Source organism: Bolinopsis microptera, chromosome 11 (assembly GCF_026151205.1).
Source record: "Bolinopsis microptera isolate Bmic1 chromosome 11, MBARI_Bmic_1.0, whole genome shotgun sequence".
Lineage (NCBI taxonomy): Eukaryota > Metazoa > Ctenophora > Tentaculata > Lobata > Bolinopsidae > Bolinopsis > Bolinopsis microptera.
Genome location: NC_087082.1, coordinates 9,013,825 through 9,033,664, shown reverse-complemented (window position 1 = coordinate 9,033,664; position 19,840 = coordinate 9,013,825). Strand labels below are relative to the sequence as shown.

At 37.8% G+C, this 19,840-nt stretch overlaps 2 protein-coding genes across 2 annotated transcripts; both read left to right on the top strand.

The window, feature by feature from the left end:
- The first annotated feature begins 1,823 nt into the window (after positions 1-1,823).
- LOC134822865 (guanine nucleotide-binding protein subunit alpha-14-like) lies at positions 1,824-19,069 on the top strand. Its single transcript, XM_063834132.1, has 10 exons — positions 1,824-1,934; positions 2,832-2,975; positions 3,676-3,851; positions 4,029-4,115; positions 5,207-5,281; positions 5,525-5,610; positions 6,217-6,409; positions 6,955-7,065; positions 16,900-16,986; positions 17,690-19,069. The coding sequence occupies exons 2-10, from the start codon at positions 2,834-2,836 to the stop codon at positions 17,852-17,854; spliced, it is 1,122 nt and encodes a 373-aa protein (XP_063690202.1). The 5' UTR covers positions 1,824-1,934; positions 2,832-2,833; the 3' UTR covers positions 17,855-19,069.
- Positions 13,376-15,311, top strand: LOC134822864 (uncharacterized). The gene has a single exon (XM_063834131.1). The coding sequence runs from the start codon at positions 13,470-13,472 to the stop codon at positions 14,754-14,756; it is 1,287 nt and encodes a 428-aa protein (XP_063690201.1). The 5' UTR covers positions 13,376-13,469; the 3' UTR covers positions 14,757-15,311.
- Positions 19,070-19,840: the final 771 nt, after the last annotated feature.

The window sequence follows — 19,840 nt, the reverse complement described above, 5'->3', positions numbered from 1 at the left end:
ACAGTCACAGTCACAGTCACAGTCACAGTCACAGTCACAGTCACAGTCACAGTCACAGTCACAGTCACAGTCACAGTCACAGTCACAGTCACAGTCACAGTCACAGTCACAGTCACAGTCACAGTCACAGTCACAGTCACAGTCACAGTCACAGTCACAGTCACAGTCACAGTCACAGTCACAGTCACAGTCACAGTCACAGTCACAGTCACAGTCACAGTCACAGTCACAGTCACAGTCACAGTCACAGTCACAGTCACAGTCACAGTCACAGTCACAGTCACAGTCACAGTCACAGTCACAGTCACAGTCACAGTCACAGTCACAGTCACAGTCACAGTCACAGTCACAGTCACAGTCACAGTCACAGTCACAGTCACAGTCACAGTCACAGTCACAGTCACAGTCACAGTCACAGTCACAGTCACAGTCACAGTCACAGTCACAGTCACAGTCACAGTCACAGTCACAGTCACAGTCACATGCCTACACCTTCTCGAAGTTGCGCATAAGAGGAATAATTAAGAACGATCCTTTAAATTTAATGCAGCTCGCCATTAAATGTGTTAAGCTCGCAGCTGTGCAAAGGCCAAAGTGGCTTGTTCTTTATTTCCATTTCACGATATTTTATAATATGATAGAGTCTCGAATATAATGTGATAGACGCCCATTGTCCACGTTGTTATGCTCCGCCATAATGCACATCACGACCGATTGCATCATCTTACTTCTTTTTCCTACTACGTAGAATCGTAGGAAAGAGATGATTTTTAACAGAATGGCGATACTTTTATGTCGGGTCATTCTTTCAAAGAATGATCCGACATCAAAGTTTCGCCATTCTGTTAAAAAACATAACATGATTATTCAGAATTGTTTGATACATAAAGATAAGGTTTACAATTTAAATTTTATTGGATAACAGTTAGAACATTAAAGGATAAATAAATTTCCAATGTCAGTCCCATGAATTGTGACGATAAAATAGCCCGACCTATTTGCACAAACATGCTGCTTCAAGTTTGGCACAGGTATTTCAAAGTATCTACTAGCTAACATTCATGAAGAAAACATCGGCAAACATCGGACCTTCTAACCTTCTAGCTGAGATCATAACCCTGACTGTAACCCTGACTGTAACGGTCAGACGTTTTCAGACTCGTCATGAGTAGTCAAAATCACTTACATGGGTTTCCCCATCACGATCAAACCCATGTATTTGAAAGTAAACGTCTATAGTCTATACAGATTCATCAAGGTACACAGTTATACTGGTTTTGAAATCTACTTATAATAAACTAGTTTGTATTACAAATATGTGTCAGTGACCGTATCCATGCGCAACTTCCGGCCGTTTGGTATCTTTTTTTCATATTGGGTTTGCTGTGAGTTGCAGTAGTTAGCACTACTTTTAATGAAAATGTCGTTTCTTCCAGTGTTCCCTTTTAATTGATTCCTTAAACCCTCTAAAGTCTCGACAGTCGACACTTTACGTTAAAGATTAATTAGGCGGCCTTTTACAGATTTAATGGATGTTTAAAGTAAGATAGACATTAACTTTAATTCTACCCTGTTGTGGTAATGCGACCTATAATACCACACAAATATTAATTTTACCCGTATTCTAATACACTTAACGGCGGTAACACTTGCCCTGAATCCTGATTGTGGTTGAATTTGAGGGCGTAACCCAAGAATTTTAACATTATCGGACCACCAACCACTTTAGGTCTATTCATAAAATTATGTAGCGAAATTAAAGTGTACAAAGTGCTGAATAGTGAATGTTTTATAATAGCCATTAAGTAACGCTCACACCCACAAGGCAATGTTGTGAACAAGGGGACACCGGAACTACTCACCCAGGCAACAAGAAAACAGACTTTGCAATGACAAACGAGTTCAGACGATAAAATAGATATATCACATTGAAGGTGGGTTTTATTATATGTTTTTAGATAAATCAATAAATGATGAATTGAGAATTCAGCTGGGAGAGGTTGTCAATATGCAATAGTGCCAGGCACCACCCCAAAGAAATTTAGTTGGGCACAACTAGCTTATGGATAGTTGCAAAATAACTGCAGCTAGTATATTCATATATTATGAGCTCAGTAATAAACATGAGATCAGTGATCCTAAAATGCTTAATTTTAGTCTGTAATACCTTCCAGTCAAAAGTTTAAAAAGTTAGGCAAACATACCAACAATTTCCAATTTTTTTTCAAAAAATCATAATGTCTCGATCCGTAACTGTCAAAACATTTTGAAATCCTGATTCGCCTGCCATAATGAGGCCATGATCTGACGGTCATTTTACACCCCCTAGTGTACAGCCCCTGAGTGCCTACCTAACGGTTAAAACAAATTTTTCAAGTTGTTATTAGGGCGCCTGGAGAAAATATGCTTTACCTAGTTGTGCCCATCAGATCCACCTTTACAAGTATTTGAGATGGTGCCTAGCATGACTATGGACAACACCATAACACATTCCTGCACAGAAATGCTTGTGGCAAATCAGTTTCCAGAAATGTTCATAATGCTCTAACTATCACGTAAAATTCTTTACCTTATTTGTCGTAATTTTACAAATGGGCTTACAACTTAACAGTTAAAAGCTGATAACCAATGTTTGTGAAGCTACTTTTAAAGACAGAAACAAAATCGCAAGATCCATAAAGTTTAAAAATAATTGTTTCCATAATTTTTAAAAGTTGGAAACTTTTTTCATTGAAAATAAGCAAAAATCTTAAAACTGTCCTGTTATTAATAGCGTAAATTTATTGAAAGCTCACCGAAAACCACACCTCACTGAAAACCTACCTTCTCAGGAATGACGGGCGCAATGGAAAAGTTCTGCAGGTGTCTAATGTCAGCGGAGGAGCGAGCGCAGAAAGATAATAGCGCAGCTATCGACAACGAGCTTCGGAAACACAAAGCAGAGATGGAAAAGGAACTAAAACTGCTGCTATTGGGTTAGTCCTTATAGTGAGCGGGACAGCCGTACGGAATATTACACCTTTTAGTGGCAGCAATTTATTGCGACAAGTCACATAAAGTTCTGTCTTATAAAGTGCTGTCACTATGTTAGTAGGGGAGCCTGTTAATGACCGGATGGATCCCTTGATTGAAAATTTGGCTTTACGTCGAAGTTGCACAATGCACGGTGATCGGGTGATATAATCATTTCTGCAAATTCCAGTCTGATTTGACAGATGGGAAGCTAAATTACAAGGTATATCTGCAAACAGTGACTTCATTGACCTTTGGTGAAAAACTATAGTTTTTGTGGTTCATTTTCATAGTTGAGATGTGTGTAGCAGCATCTAGTGATTTGAAGAAAATTTGAACAATTTTGTCCGGTACCTTTCGTTTGGGCACGTTATCCATCAATACCAATAAGGAACATCAATTGGAACGATCTTCTACGTCCGTGAAGAAGAAGTTAGACAAGTAATCGTGTCTTAAACTTTTAAATTATCTTTCCTTCTGGTTTCGATTGAGAAATAATTTGTGTAAATAGAAAATACCCATTGCCCGGAGATTTCCTTCCGCATAAAATTATAACAAAAATCCACAAATAAACTACCCATATTAAAAACTGCCACAAAAATGGAAGGTTCTATCTAAACTTTAAACTGATAAAAATAAACTCACGCTCTAACAACACAATAGGGACGGGTGAAAGCGGGAAGAGCACGTTTATAAAACAAATGAAGATCATCCACGGGCAAGGTTTCAACCAGGAAGACCAGATAATGTACCGGAGGATTATCAAGAAGAATATCGTGTCGTCCATGCAAAACATGGTCAGCGCAATGGACCTCCTCTTCATCAGATACGAACATGAGGTAATTGACATATATCTAAGGACAGTTCACTTTTCAATACTTGATGCCAGTATTGTTCTGTAGGACAGAGGCTTAGCGTCTTTTTCAAAGATCTTTGTATGAAAATAGCCCAATAATTTTTCGATTGAAACATGAAATCTTTCCTTTAAATTGCTGATGTTATTTTATTATCTGCAGTCGAACGCAACTGTTCACAGCAAAACAGTAAATGCTATAAACTGTGAAGATCGAGACGTCGAGATTGAACAGGCCTTCACTAACAAGGTACTAGTCCTGAATTTAAATTGATTTTGTTACAGTCTCGTTCTAATTCTAAAGGATTGGGGAAGGAGATGTTCAGTTCTTCGCTGTAAATTGCGCATGGCAAATAGCAAATGGTCATTATTGGGCAATGTGCCACAGCTCTGAATACAGGGTTTGTAGGCGGTGTCATATCCGGGAGTGTATGTTAGACAAATAATCCGTGAAGCTTCTTCCTAGGAGGACATCTAATTATAAACCCCTACCAGACCCATAAAAGTTCAAACTTACTTACAATAACTTGTAATTTGATAAGTATTCCTGAGTCTTGACAATAGAATCCCTGTACCTACTTGGCCTTAGGAGTAATTTGTAACTGTTTTGTGACAGTTACCAAAAATGTGTATTTCCAGGCTTACAAACACTTCATTAGTAATCCGGATATTATGAATATTGTGCAGGTTGCAAAATAAACCTCGTTACAATCCAGGTTACCGCAATTACATATATCAATTGTCATATTATGTAATTGCGGTGACCTTGATTTTAAGAGGGTTTATTTTGCACAATATTCAGAGTCATATGATACATCGATGCTTTTCATACAAATATAATTCCTCCCGTATTATATGCTCGACATACCGATCATAATTTACGGAATACTTTCATATTTCTAGATTAATGTTCTATTTATTCAAGACAATTATTTATGCCCAGATGCCCTTCGTACTATTAGAGTATTAGGGGGCTTTCATGTGGCTGCTTCGTAATCATCAGAGGTTATTAAATCTAATAATAATTAAATTCAATTGTTATAACTTAAAAGTTAATAACACGTGCATAATAGTTGATAATGACCAACGTTGAACAAGCCCACTGTCCGCCTACCGTTAAACGGTTTAAGTTTTACCACATGTTGCAACTCGACTCACACCGAAGAGCAAATGAAGGGCGAGTGAAGGGCAAGCGGAGGGCGACACTAATTGGCTGAGTCAACATTGAAGTTAAACTTAAAACCATCTGTGAAACATGTGAGGCTTCTCAGTTCTCAGTATCAGCCAGCCTCCCTCCTCTATCAATTACTCCAGTATAAACTTTAAAACGTTAAAACTCAGGTTGCTGAGGCTATTTCACTTTTGTGGAAGGACTCTGGTATCCAGTTGTGTTACGACAGGAGGCGAGAGTACCAGGTTTATACAAATTAAATTATTATTGTAAATTAAATTATTTTAAATTGGATTTTTATGTAGATTAAATTATAACAGATTCGATTATTTTTACGTTCTCCACCATGATACAAATTATCTCCTTGACAAGTTGCAATTTTCAAATATCTTTTACACATACCTTTGCGATTAAAACTACACAGTATTAAAGTTACGTTTAATACTTTAATTTAAAGAATTAAATGTCATAACCCTTGTACATTTCAGTTAACGGACTCAGCTAAATATTTCTTTGACGCTCTCAACGAAATCGTACAACCTAATTTTGTACCATCAGAACAGGACATTCTAAGGTATCCACCAATCTATTATTCGTAAATGAGTATTGTTAATAAGGTTTATGCTAATGTGAGGAATTTTCCTAAAAATTTCAATAATTAACATACATTCTTCCCTTGTACACGTCTAAACGCTCACAAATGCTAGCTACTAAATCTTTTTAAAAGGATGAAAAGGAAATCCCGCTTAGAAACACAACGTGAGCACAGCGTCACTATATCCTCCTGTATAAACTGGAGTCTATAAGAGTATAAGTAAATAGCGATATTACGCTTGGAAACCAGGATCAAGCCCCCAATTAAAATGAACACCATTTCCTCTTTTCAACGTCTTTAGTGCTGTGATGATTCATAGTAGACGCGATCGTATAATGACCGTCTGGCTGCCAATCAAAATCAAAACGCACGTCCGGCCGGGTATCTCATTGATGGGATTATCGCTATATATACATCTAGCTATACTCAATGAGCAGAGCCGAATGACATTACTATGAAGGTAAGTGATAACAAGACGATGGTTGAATCACCAAGAAAAATAGCAACAAACCGTGGCTGAACGCCGGTTAGCTGCTATTTAATTAATACCCAGTCCCAACATTCGGGCTAATTGCCGACCCTCAGGTCGAGAGTGCCGACAGAAGGGATCAACGAATACGTGTTCCGGTTGGAGCGGGTAGATTTCCGGATAATCGACGTGGGAGGACAGCGGAAGGAGAGGAGGAAGTGGATCCAGTGTTTTGAACACGTGACCAGTATTATCTTCCTCAGTGCTCTGAGCGAGTACGATCTCGTCTTACAGGAGAGCGCCAATCAGGTTAATTGGAATACTTTCGGGGTTTAGTAATCCGGATTAAGAGTAAGCCGCCGAGGGTTCTGTCTACTTCATCAAGTTCTTGAGCTAATTTATCATCTATTAAAACTATGGCTTTGGCTTTCAGCCGAGACTACATACCAATATACTTTGGCTTTCGGTGGCGAGTTCATACCGCTATTATACTGGCATAGTATTAATGAACCAAATTATTTGATTACCAGACATGTGAAATGAACAATTCGTGCAATTACCACAAGGGTTTGATATTGACCAAATGGTTGCATAATCGACTCCAACTTCAATTAATGATCTATTTGGATCTCCAGACATCAGTAGCTTAGTTTCTCTTTTCTTCCCCCAATTATAACTGGCAACACGCAATATGCACATCAACTAGACGTTCATTAGGCTACAAATATTTAAAATCTTGACATTCAGTATGACTTAATATGAAGTCGAGGCTGCATATCATGACAATAAAGCCAGAAGTGCCACTGAATATTTTTTCAGGTTGTCAGTATACTAATAAGGACACATATTTTCAGAACCGAATGGAAGAAAGTCTGCACCTGTTCCGGACGATAATATGTTATCCCTGGTTCCAGAGGGCCAGTGTAATCATCTTCCTCAACAAAACAGATGTCTTTGAAGAGAAGGTAAGATCTCCAGTATATACCGTATAAAAATTAACTTTTCTAACAGTTTACCCGACCCTGCATAACTATCCAGCTATCCCACCTCTGAAGCTTCAGGTTATAATATGCTGTATTTATATCATATATACGAGATATTCATGAGCTCACGCCAACGGAAGCCCGTGAAAAACCTGAAAGAGACGCATATTGTAGAATTCAAGGGTAATACCAGCCCGAGCTCCACGCTCGCAACTCGGTTAAATTCTTGACAGTAACACCCTAATCCCCACTGTGCGGGGAGTCAGGAAGCCAGAGGGAATGACATGCTATATGTGCTCTCTTAAACCTGCTAGTGTACATATTCCGTTGTCAGACTACTCACTCTCTTGAAACCGGGCGTCCGGATAAATAGTTTGACAGCTTGTTGATCTAGCAAATCTTGTTGGATAGCTTGTTGAGAGCTGGAGGATTGGGGGAAGAGAGAGAGCTGTATCTAAGCTTGATCTCAACCCCAGCAGCTGTGCGATGACCGCGTTTACTTGATTTTGCTATTTAAACAGTTAGGTGTTTGAGAGTGTAACCAGCCTGTTAACCTCGTGCTTATTGGGGGCTCGATTATCCCTTATTTGGGGTGACGCTGTTTTAGAGCTTGTACAGAACGGTGGGCATTTGATATTTTAATAGTACGTACAATGTACACTGAATGAATATAATAAACACATATATTATTATGTCATATCAGGGATCTGTAAGTTTTCGTGGGATTAATCGCGTATGTGAGTTTTGTGAGCTTTTTGCTGTTTATTAACATTGAAATTGAATTTGCAAAACTGATTGAAATTAAAATTCAATGTACGTAATAATTAATAATATAATGATCGTTATTCCTCAAGAAGCCTATACTACTACTTATACTACTATAATACTGGATAATAAGATAGGATTGTCATAGAAGGTCCAGTTTAATCATTAGCAGCTCTCGGAGCTCCTGTGTAATTATGAAACCCTCCTTGTTCTAGCGGGAAATTTTGCAAAAAAAGGGAGGTTTAACAACGCGGGGTGTCAGTAAATTTGAAGCAGCTGTCATTATTGAATCTCAATGTTAAGTAGACCTCAGTACCTCGAGTAGACTGCCAGAATTCCAGATTTCATCGAATCACACTCACACGTAACCACTAGCTTGCTCACTCGTACATACACCGTGCTCACTTGTTCCTACATCAGTGCAATGAGCACAGCTAACATAAACAATCGGACGGTGAGAGTTGAGACGGGCGGTACTTTGACGCCGAGACACCAGAGAGGTGCAAACTGTGTTAATAACTGCAAAGTGCATGTGCAGGATAAAAATAGTGCACAGAACGAAACATCTATGGATTCAATCATAGGAAGGATGGTACCGGATACACCGCGGGTGTCACCCTTGAGAAGAGCCAAAAAGTCTTGTTCCTGGATACGGGTACATTCGCCCTTGCTTATCTTAGTTTGGTGACCTTCTAGGAACTTAGAACGGTGATAGGCTGATAAAAGCCAACAATTTGCCAGCCCTTAATAATGTCATTGTTTAGAAATACCTCCATTTTTATTTCCCTCGGGAATGGAACGCTACATTTTTGACGATGATGCAAAACATATCTTGGAGCCTAAAGCGTGCTGAATTTTCTAGTAAATATACAACCGAGTTGAAGCTTTGGTGGCCTGAACGAATCATGAATTATTATCAACTAACTTGCCAAGTGATACGTGATCTAATCTAATAACTGTTACTCGTGCCTAAAAGCGGCAGCAATACAACCCAACGATATCATGTTTGATAACTGAACTGTGGCCCCGGCTTCTCAGGTTCGTGTTTACTTCCAGGCGCAAGAGGACTCTCACTTCAGACGTTCAGGGGTTTATGTGTAGCCGTAGGACACATTGTCTGGTACGGATACGGGTTTGTCAGCTAGACGCGCCCTCTTGTACGAGATTTTATTGATTCTTGCAGTTGCTTACATTATATCTATTCATAAGTAAAGTAATCAATAGTAAACTCGACCACATTATCAAATTTGTGGAAAAGTCAACAAGGTTTGACAGAGACGATCTATTTGGATAAGCACCTAGGACATACACCAAGGCTCATAAACAATCATACATTAGATCCACACAGGACTATCTCAGATAGTGACACATATCCAGTGGACCATGCTCGGAAGTCCCTCGCCTGCCCGCCGAAGAAGAACATCTGAAGTGGGTTTGCTCTGAGCAAGGTAGTAACAGCTTCGAGACTCCAGAGGTCTGTTGCGTTGATATCTATTATTCTATGCTTTTGTATATACTTAGGGAGTCCTGGAGTGTGGCTAGCAGGAGTCACACTCTGTGGGCACGGCGAGAAGGCCTCCCTCTTCACTAGGAGGCCAGAAACCGTTGACCAAACCAGAGAGAGAGAGAAGTAAAGTAATCATGATCTAATTTATCAAGCTAAAGTTGTAATAAAAGGGATGGTTATTATAGGGATGGTCATTAAATATAGTGAATAGTGATTTGCTCGCAGCATATCCAGTCTTCATTATGTTTCATAATCTCCGCATGCGAGGCACGAGTCTCGAGCTATAACCCAGAACCGGGCTTCCATTCCATGCTCTTTATCAGCGAGTTTGAAAGGTCATCACAGAGTCAAAGTGGGAAATCATTAACAGTATCACATAAAGAAATTACAAACGTCTAGATTTCGTTATAGGAAGCAGTTTCTGTAAAAATTCACTCCACTTCTGCACACTTTTTCGCTTTGCTGCAAAATATTATTATTTTTTGACCACACTTCTGAACTGCACGTCGTTTTCCACAGGGAGTGGATTATGGGTTTTAACATTTGAGCTCCTTTTTTATGGCTTTACGATTGCTGTTGAGTGTTTGTTACGCGATTGCGTCGTCTTTTAGTCTTTCGGCACACTAACTTATTAACTTACTCTTCAGTTCAGAGCTTGCGCTTAATATCCGAAATCGAGGATTCTGTATCATTAAATTTGTCAGCCGTGTGCTGACTTTCCATGGTTATTATTACCAATCGATAGCCTGTAAATTGATAGTTTGATCTCAGTATTTACAACAATTCATCTAGCTTAATTGATTCAAAGGGACAAAAATTCCTCTATTGCCAATGGATACTGGTCGTAACTTCGTAAATCTTTGCAATATGTCGTTATCAGCTGTGTGTAATTGGTTAGAGTGTCTGGTACTTGCAGGCAGGTATTGATTAGAGTGGTAGGTGTTTAATACGTTATAGACTTCTAAGAAAGACTCCTAAGAGTAAGAAAACTCCTAGACTTCCTAAGAGTAAGTTGAGTGCTTTTTCGAGTTCATTCGCTGCATAAATTCATTAAACATGCAAAATCATGGGTTGGGTGCTAAGTACATACAAGAGGGTGTGGGTTTCTTGAGTAGTTCTCAAGGATCATGTGGTTGCAGGGTACTGTTAATCGCTCTAATTTCGGTGCCTGTGCACGTTTGGGGCTATTTCGGGAAACACTCGTGATACACCATGCTGGATGTATCGGGAGAGGCTGTTAGAATCGGGGTTTTCTTTTAACACCACACTGCCTGTCCAACTGCAACTTGTCTATCTGTTTAAGTTTAAACTTGTGATCGCTTACCACCATCCTGCTATTGAGAATTGAAGCTGTTTGTAGTTTTCTTTTGTTGTATATTAATTGTTAGTCGTTATAGTGCGACTAAATCCCTTTGAACACAAACAAGCAAACGGTGTGAAATTTTTCAGTAGTAATGTGATATTATGAACATTCATCTATGTGGTATGTTAAACTGCAGATGACATTTTATGCGACATGCCACGCCTTCGCCATACTTTCATTAGCGTAATTGATAAAATTGAGAAAATCGATACCATCCAGACTATTCATCAGCTAACATGCTATCCTTGATTTGCAGAAAGAATTTTAACTACGTCACCGCCATTTCCAATATATGACCATAGGTTTGAGTCGATGTTAATAAAGATTAAAGAAGTATATATACATTCCCACACGCACATTGCATGTACGATCATCAAGTGTTCCACAAAGGTTCCTAAACGTTTTTAAATTCTTGAGCAGGTGAAATCAGTTGTACGACAGTAACGTTCTCTTTCGAGCTGATGCTACATCCAATATGTCATGGATTATTCGTGTTTTCCTTGTGAAATTTCCTTATTTGTCATATGTTCCCCGGTAGATTTTAACTTCTTATCGAACAATTTGCACCATTCCTGTATGACCTTATTGGATTAGTAATCCAACATTCCACATGTTGAGAAATTTTGAATCGCGGTGAGTATGATAACCAAACCCAATCATGATGTAGCCTCAATTGCCATACGTCATCTAATGTTCATATGAAAGGAACTAGAGTATCGAAGTGCTAAGTTCCAGTTTTTACAACAGACATAATGATCCCAGTTATTAAATCTCAATCTAAACATAACTTTCAGAGATTGATTTAAAAACATATCAGTAGGGTTGATCAAATCTTCAAATGAACTGAGCTGACACAATCGAGGTAGCACCTCTAATTCCGCGTCAACGTTACTGTCACTTACCACGTGTATAGACTCACCGGAGCCGTGCTGTAATGAAATTTAAGTTTCACTTCACAACTTAGTAGTTTTAAGCTGCACATACGGGCATTGTTATCTGGAGAACAGAAAAATTTCCCTCAGAGAAGGCTGTATACAAATGGACTTACTGCCTTTTCTCATGGAAGGTTTTGGGATAACGTGCTAAATTTTCAAGTTTTGTGTGACTTACTTCCTTTCGTGACAGCTAAAATAGTATTTTTATAACGTGATTCACAGCTTAATTTGTAGAGAATCTTCTCCTGAAAATTTTGGTACCAATTTATCTCACAATTTCGAAAAATGGACTTACGTACTAACTTCTCTCAGGGAACTTCCATTGGTAGATATCGCGCGTCAAATTTTGGGGTTTACCTGTAATTCTATTGTAAATGAAAACTTCAAATTTTACAGTTTACGACATGGAACCTTGTAACTTTGCAACAGTATTTGTCAATGTCAAGGTATAATACCTTGCGCGATATCTACAAATGGAAATTTTTTTTTGGTGGGAACACAAGAATTCGAAAATTTAGATCGAGCTCTATAACAACATATCTCAAAATCTCAAAATTGACCTCGGACCGTCAATTCAATCAGTATGTCAGGCGCCTCACACCGTGCTATATAACAATAGTCTAATTAGGGAACAGTGAAAAAGTAACCAAAGAGGAACTGTGTCGACAGCTGCCATCATATAATAACATTTAATAAGAACTTTGACAGTTCAACTGCAAAGCTGCAGTTCATTAATACAGATTAATGTTAAGCTGCTGAAACAAAGCCGCCCTTATATCCCCATATAATAAGTGAACCCGTACAAATTCTCCTTCACGCCAATTATCTTCCAGTTATAAGCGGTCTCCGGTATTGACACACTTATTATATCACACTTATATCAACTACTGTAAGGAAACAATGATCGTGAAAGAGATATGGGAGAACTTACATGGTCCCTGGGTTTTGCGATAAAATGCAATCAGAGCTAGGAGTGATAAGGTCATTATCGCCACCTTCTGGCGGGGGGCTTTCCCTTTCTCTCTCCTTGCGTCAGAGGCTGGGCTGATGACATAATATGACATGGCATGTAATCAAATATTATAGCACTCCTTTACTTAGTCTTTAAAAGGTTTGCTAAGTTGCTGAAACTCAATCGATACAGTGTAGAGCTTAGTCAAGGCGTAACTTGGTATAGGTGTTATAGTTTGAGATTATTTTTTATTTTTAATCTTCTTGTTGGCAGTTGATGTGTAGTTAGCGATATACCTATCTCCTGAGACCAGTAATTCGGTTAACCCCTTCAAATAAGAATAGCTGTGATATTCGAAGCTGTATTATCATCAGTACGTGTTTCTATATGTTGAGTTAAACTGCGGTGTTGAAATTTTATCTAATTATGAAGGCTCAAATTCATACGTACATAATATTTTTATTTTATATGCAGTCTGTCTGGTTCTTTTTATTTTTGTTGTTGCTTTGTTTAACACGCCGCTTGTATTAACTAATTATTGCTTCGGATTTCTAATAAATATAAGATATTCTTTATTTCATATTTTATTTACTCACCATCATTAGGTATTATGCAGTAAGAATGTTGTCTGGCCTTCGTTGTTATTTGCCATTATCTAGGGTCATGTTTCTCGACCAATATTTTTGAACCATATTGTCCATTTTTATTTTCACTTTCCATTGTTTTACAATTTAAACAGAAATGGATTGGAGCCAAAAATATTATTATGTTCAATTTTCATTCAGATACAATTAGATATTTAATCAATCGGTCATTAAGATACGCCCATTGAACCCATTAGTCTCCTTTAACAATAAACGTGCGATGCGCGGGACTCAATTTATACCAAAAACCATCACTTGTGTCTATTCAAGTATTCAGAGGCAATTAAACTTAATCAATCGGTCATCAAATCGAGCTTTAAAAACTCATGATCACTTCTCTCAGGCTATGTTCACGATGTATCGCCTATTAGCACTTGCTGCGCTGGCAGCAGCCGTTCTGTCAGCTGAGATTGACCCCTCCCTCACTGAGTGGAAGAAAATCGACCGAGGTGTAGAAATAGTGAAATTTCCTTTGAACAAATACACTCTGCAGATTAAGTCGTTCAGGTCGAATGTGCCAGAGCACGGTGGAGACCCTATTTATGCTAACAACACCGTAGTCGACAAGTCAACGTCCATGCTTGTCCACTACATGGTTGACGGTAGAAGGATAGGTCAGTTTGTCTGGAACACCATACCCTACGTAGCAGGAACCGATGTGATCCTGTTCGGATGTCAAGCTCCCTACTCCCGTTACCGGTCCGAGCCTTGTAATGGAGAATTTGAGCAGATCTGGTCCTGGAATTTCTCAAAAGGAGGAGCCGTCCTGACTTGCTTCGACACGGTACAGTATGAGGTTGACTTCGCTCGTGCCAGGAATCCATCTTGCAAGAACATGGGTAGTCTGAATATAGAAAAGCTGAGGTTCACCAACATGGCAGGTTTCTACTACAGGGCAGCTCCCCAACCTGAAGAGCAGGAACCACCAACAGACGGGCCAGAGGATTTACGAATAACGTCACCCGAGCCCACAACGGCGACAACACTCCCACCAACCACCACCCCCATGCCTGTCGGAGACATCAACCCTACCTGCAACTGCTGGACCAGGGAATGTGGGTACTGCTCTAAGCTGGAGTGTGCTGTAAAGTACGATCTCACCAATGCTGACACTGGCATCACCGTCAACTCTGTGCTGAACAGGAAGGACTTCAACTACATCAAGCTCTACAACGGTGAAGGTAAGAATATTGGGTACTTCAAGTGGAACCTCAAAGCGATTTTCCTGGAGGGATGCATATTCTGCAGATCTCCACGAATGAAGAGTATTCTAAAGGGTGACTACAACGAGTGGAACTTTTCTATGAAGGGCGGAGTGATCAGGCTCTCAGTGGGAGGAGAGTCATTCTACGAGAGAAAGCTGGGAAGGGGCTGCAGAACCCATTACGAAGATGTCCAATATTTCTCGTTCCAACGGATGTCATGTGACAGCTCCTTTTTGGTGGGCGACGGTATGGAACGTGGAAGTTTAATGGATAGGACCTGCAACGGACAGTGTGATGCTTGAGGAGATGTTGAAGACTCTTTAGCTTTTTAGGTTTTAAATTTAAACTGTCTAGCTGAAATTGAAATTGAATTTTTGTCGTGAATTTATTGACCTTTTGAGGTTTATTAGCCTGTATTTGAAGAATTAAGATAAAGGATTCAAAGCCGGTGTCGAAATGAGCTGAAAATTGGCCATGCAGCGGATGAATTTCGTTCACTGAATTATTGCGTTACTTTGTTAAGATTTTCTAGGTAACTTAAACATTTCTTCGGTTTGAAATCTCGAAAAAAATCAGGTATGCACTGTATTATACATGGCAAACATCTTAGACCATTTTCAGACTCTAGGCTGCCGAATGATATGAAATCGTTAATTGTGACGAACTGAGAATTTTGATGTTGTACTTTTATTAAACTGTCTGTTTGACGTCTGATAGACTTATGAACTTAAATGAGAACAGTTCTTCTGATAATCGATAGTATGTTATTCAATTTAAATCCTATAATATTATATTTTGAGTGAATTGTATTTATATATTTCATTTGTATTGTCTTATACCTGTTTATAACATGATCACAGGGGACTTTTATTTTTTTTATTGATAGCATTTTAAAATAGGCGTTCATTGTCTGGAAGGTGAATGGAGGGGCGGATATCAGGAACTAATGTTGGTTTCTATGGAAGCGTGCTTATTTTACGACTTCAAAAATTTCCTAGTAGAATATCATCTCATACGGACGATCACATCAAATTGAATTTTCCCCGGAATTTTCATTAGGACTAATTAAAAATTGGCTAGACAAACATGTTTTCCTTGTGTCCTCTTACTACACTACCATGCAATGACTTACGAGTCATCGTTTAGGGGGGTCGTACGAGTGCACTCTTTTTAGATTTTTTGCAATAAAGATTGAATTAGACGTACAACTACAAGTCAGGGCTGGATTGCAGGAACGTTTCTGCTGGAGTTTACACCCAAATACCGAGATATCATACGTTTAGTATGCTGGGTGTAGACTCAGTAGAATGTGTAACGGTATATCCGACACACTCCTGCAGGGATATCGAGTGCTTTATGCAATGACCTTCTAGCTACCATGATATGTGCCATTTCTAATCAAGGGAGACTCAGGACTTCGGATGATGTTGAGATCACGATGGTTCACTTTTGCAACACTATGATTCAATACCCAATCATCGATAAAAACAATCATTAAACATTTTAGGAATATTTTTGGGGCATGATTTAATATTAGAAAAAACTTGTATTCCAAGCTGCTGCCAAGTTACCGGCATTCTTTCTCCTTTACATGATCATATTCTCATAGATGGTGAGATGATATAATAACTATAAATATCATAAACTTTGCAAGAAATATTTGTAAAGGAGTATTATTTGAATTATAGTTCTACTTCTGGTAGTTAATAATTCTTTTCATACAAAGTTACAACAAAGTCTTCATGTTATGTATCCTGAGTTTGGACACGATATTACCCGCTTAAAATATTTTCATCGCGTTACACAATACTCAATAATGTAATAGATTTATAGTGTTGTAATCAGTTTAAAACTATAATTTTTCGTGTACATAAATTTTACAATATTACTCATTCGTACCTGTGTTGAGCGTTAGCTGATACGAAATTGATATAAAATTGACTGGTTAGTAATGATGGTATGCAGCCACATGGTCGCCCCAAAATAAACGTATGGAGAATCTTAAGATTGATGGTAATCATGATTCATGTAGACATGAAAACGACATATCTTGAGGTATTATTGAAAAAATTACAGAGCGATCAGCGATGAAGCACTTATCTTTCTAATTTCATACCGTTAGAAAATGTTAATTGGATGTTACCTAATCTGTTTCCTGAAAAGATGTGGCCGCTGGCCATTTTTTATCAGATAAGGTTAAATGTTGAATGAATGAACGCGAAGGTTTCTTCGAGACCATCAACGGGATTTTTAACCAATCTAATAAACCAATTGACTTCGTCAGATTGTGATTAAATTCCCCAGAAAATAACAGACTACTTTCCGACCAGGAATTAAACAAAAACCCCGAAAATGGTTCCTGAGTTTTTGGGCGGTACTAATACTATTCGACTGCAAAATACTGAATATTGAAAGCTGTTATTCAATCGTATTCCATTTTGTCAGATTCGATTCTCTCGGATAACAGACTATTTCCCCCAATATACCGGAGACATATACAGCGCAATGGAAGCTAGAGACTTCGTCCTGCAGGTTTGATTTTTGTGTCACTATAGTTATACTATTTTATCTTTACAGATTCCAGTTTTGATTTAATATCTCATCATGTGCCTTGGAAAAAGGCAACAACTGAAAAATATTTAGATGATTTTATTCTGGATGGAATTTTCGTAAAAAGGTGTTAACATTCTGGCTCGTAAATTTATAAATTCCGAGAACAGCTTGTCGGCGTCATGTGTGAAGGAGTGAAAACCCATAAAGTTTCTTTAACTTACTTTAACTTACTTTAATAGCACAGACCGTCCAGAAATCCAGTAATTCCAGATAAATAAGCTTATATTTATGGTAGACGCAAAGGACACTCCTTGACCTGTATGCAGACAAACAAACTTCTAAAGAGCTAACAGACTCTTTACAAATTACGAATTTTGATTTCTCATAAATCGTCACGTTAATAAAAACTATAGCTTTCCGGTTGAGTGATTATAAAGTCAGATAAGTGCTCTAATTTTACATTATAATAAAAAGAAAGTGCAAGTACGTGTCAACTCGTGATGCTTGGATCAACCCAGATACTGCAAGAATTCCAATTTACTCAGGCTTTAATGTGCCATTGCACATTGACCAACAATGCACAACTGAATATTTAACTAAATATTAAGTTATTTCCTACCCCAAAATTCGCGGATCTTACCGTACACGGTTAAGGTATTCTAAAACCATTCATTCCTTTCAGATGTTCAGAGATAACTCAGCAGACACAACTTCAGAAGACCAAACACCAAAGCCTATATATTCCCACTTTACATGCGCGACTGATACCCAGAATATTAAATTTGTTTTTAACTGTGTGCGCGACCACATTTTACACACTCACCTTAAAGAGTTCAATTTAGTGTGATGAACGTTTTATTAGAAAGAAAACAAGAGCAGCAGAACGAAAAATAAACCCAATGAAGAAGTTTTACCGTGTTTATCTGTGAATTTTCAAGCTGATGTGATGCCCCCTAGTTAATGTTTTCATTTTTACCTGGGTATTGGCAGGCATCGCAGAGCGGGAGTTCAGGGTCAGGTTGGTGAGCAAGCGTTGTCGTTAGAGCTGGAATACCACCATCGGGGATACAGAGGAGCAAAATAGTGCTCCAATTACATGATATTATTGATTTGAGAATTGTCTTTTGTTGATGTCATTTGTGGAATCTTATAATGTTGCATCGATCCTGGGAATCATCAAATTATATGAAAAAGTTACAGACATTATCGGTAAATGATGAATGGTGATTGAATCAATACACGTCTCGCTGCTTGTAGTTGTACAAACTTTATGAATCTATTTTTAGATTTTAAGACGGACAGGGTCCTAAATTTGATTTGATAAATTGGATCGGGTCACAACTCTAAAACTTTAACATTAATCTGTAATACCACACTTATGATAGCAATAAGGAGGACATGCTCAGAGTTTGAAAGCAGGAAAAATTGCACAAAGATGTAATCCTCTCACAAACTTTGAGGCGTCAATAATCGGTATACGTGACTATTGTATTTCAGCGGTACAGTAAAAGAGTAAAACCCCAAATTATACACATTTTTGCCCTTTACATGAAACATGCTGAATTATAATGTTCCCTGTTACAAAGGTATAAATTGTTTTACCCCTAAGTCCATAATAAATAATAATGTTGATCTCTTTTCAATCAAATTAAATCAATCGAAAAATTGGTTGCAATCCTGATAGATATTAGTATTAAATTGAAATATCTTGAACCCGGTTTAACTTAATGATAAATGAAAACATGCGGCTGTCTCATTAATAAGTCGTACTGAATGACCAACCAACTTGAACTACGAAACGGAATTTTTATGTCTAGGTGAATTAATATTTATTACATTTTGTCAATAGCAAAGGATATAATAATATTATATGAGTACACAATGCGTGACTGAAAAATCAATAAATGTTTTTAGTGTTGCATTTATTATTCTTGTTATTAGACTACCGCTGACTTTAATAGTGAAGACAGATTCGTTTTATGCATTTCGTAGGCTATGACAGTCACGTAGTTTAACTTAATTATTTCCAACAATCTATGTTCTAAACCATTATATAATGCGGAAAGATGTTAGTTTCATTGCTTTTAAAAGCGGTCTGATCAAGCGTCAAATATTCTATATTAGATCCAAAGAAAACTTAATCATAATATGTTAATTATAATTATATCTTGATAGTATGACAAGTTTGTTCTTGATCGGCCACAACCCGATTAAAAATAAAACATAAAAAGATACACCAAAATTTTTTATGAGTAGCTCCTGGGACTAAATAAACCGGACTGCACTGAAAATTCTGATAGATTCCAATATTTTGAATCTAAGAAATTCAGCATGGATTTCTCATTTTCTCAAAAATTGTCCACTCAAAAATAGTGATATACCAAATCATTCTTCATATCATTGCAATGTGGTCCAAAAATACTCAAAATCAAGTCCAAAATCAAATGAGTTATGTCCAATTGAACTATAGGGTAAGACTGGATCTGGAGGAGTAATTTTAGGGCCTACGGTAATTTGTCGAGCTGAACATCAAGCACCCTTTTAACACCCTTATTACACTATCGTATTTGATAGCAACTAAGTATATAAATAATGACAAAGAATTCAAAAAAATTGTAAAACAAATGCAGTACAATAACAATGATTATGCCTACAAAACTAAAATCGTAAACTATTAACTTATTAATAAAAAAAGAAAAGAAATTCCCTGGGTAAAGAACGAAAGTAAAAGTCTCAATATGACAAACAATATAAATATTACTTATAGATGTGGATTCTAGTGGGGAGGTGAGGCATATTTTGTTGGCACGTGACAGCAACTTCCTTATCAAAC

What these genes read in the sequence shown, in the direction of transcription:
- LOC134822865 (XM_063834132.1), top strand. Translation starts at nt 2,834, where the DNA reads ATGACGGGCGCAATGGAAAAGTTCTGCAGGTGTCTAATGTCAGCGGAG. An exon ending in TCATCAGATACGAACATGAG is followed by an intron (nt 3,852 to 4,028) that starts GTAATTGACATA and finishes TATTATCTGCAG; the next exon opens with TCGAACGCAACTGTTCACAG. An exon ending in AACAGGCCTTCACTAACAAG is followed by an intron (nt 4,116 to 5,206) that starts GTACTAGTCCTG and finishes GTTAAAACTCAG; the next exon opens with GTTGCTGAGGCTATTTCACT.
- LOC134822864 (XM_063834131.1), top strand. Translation starts at nt 13,470, where the DNA reads ATGCGCGGGACTCAATTTATACCAAAAACCATCACTTGTGTCTATTCA.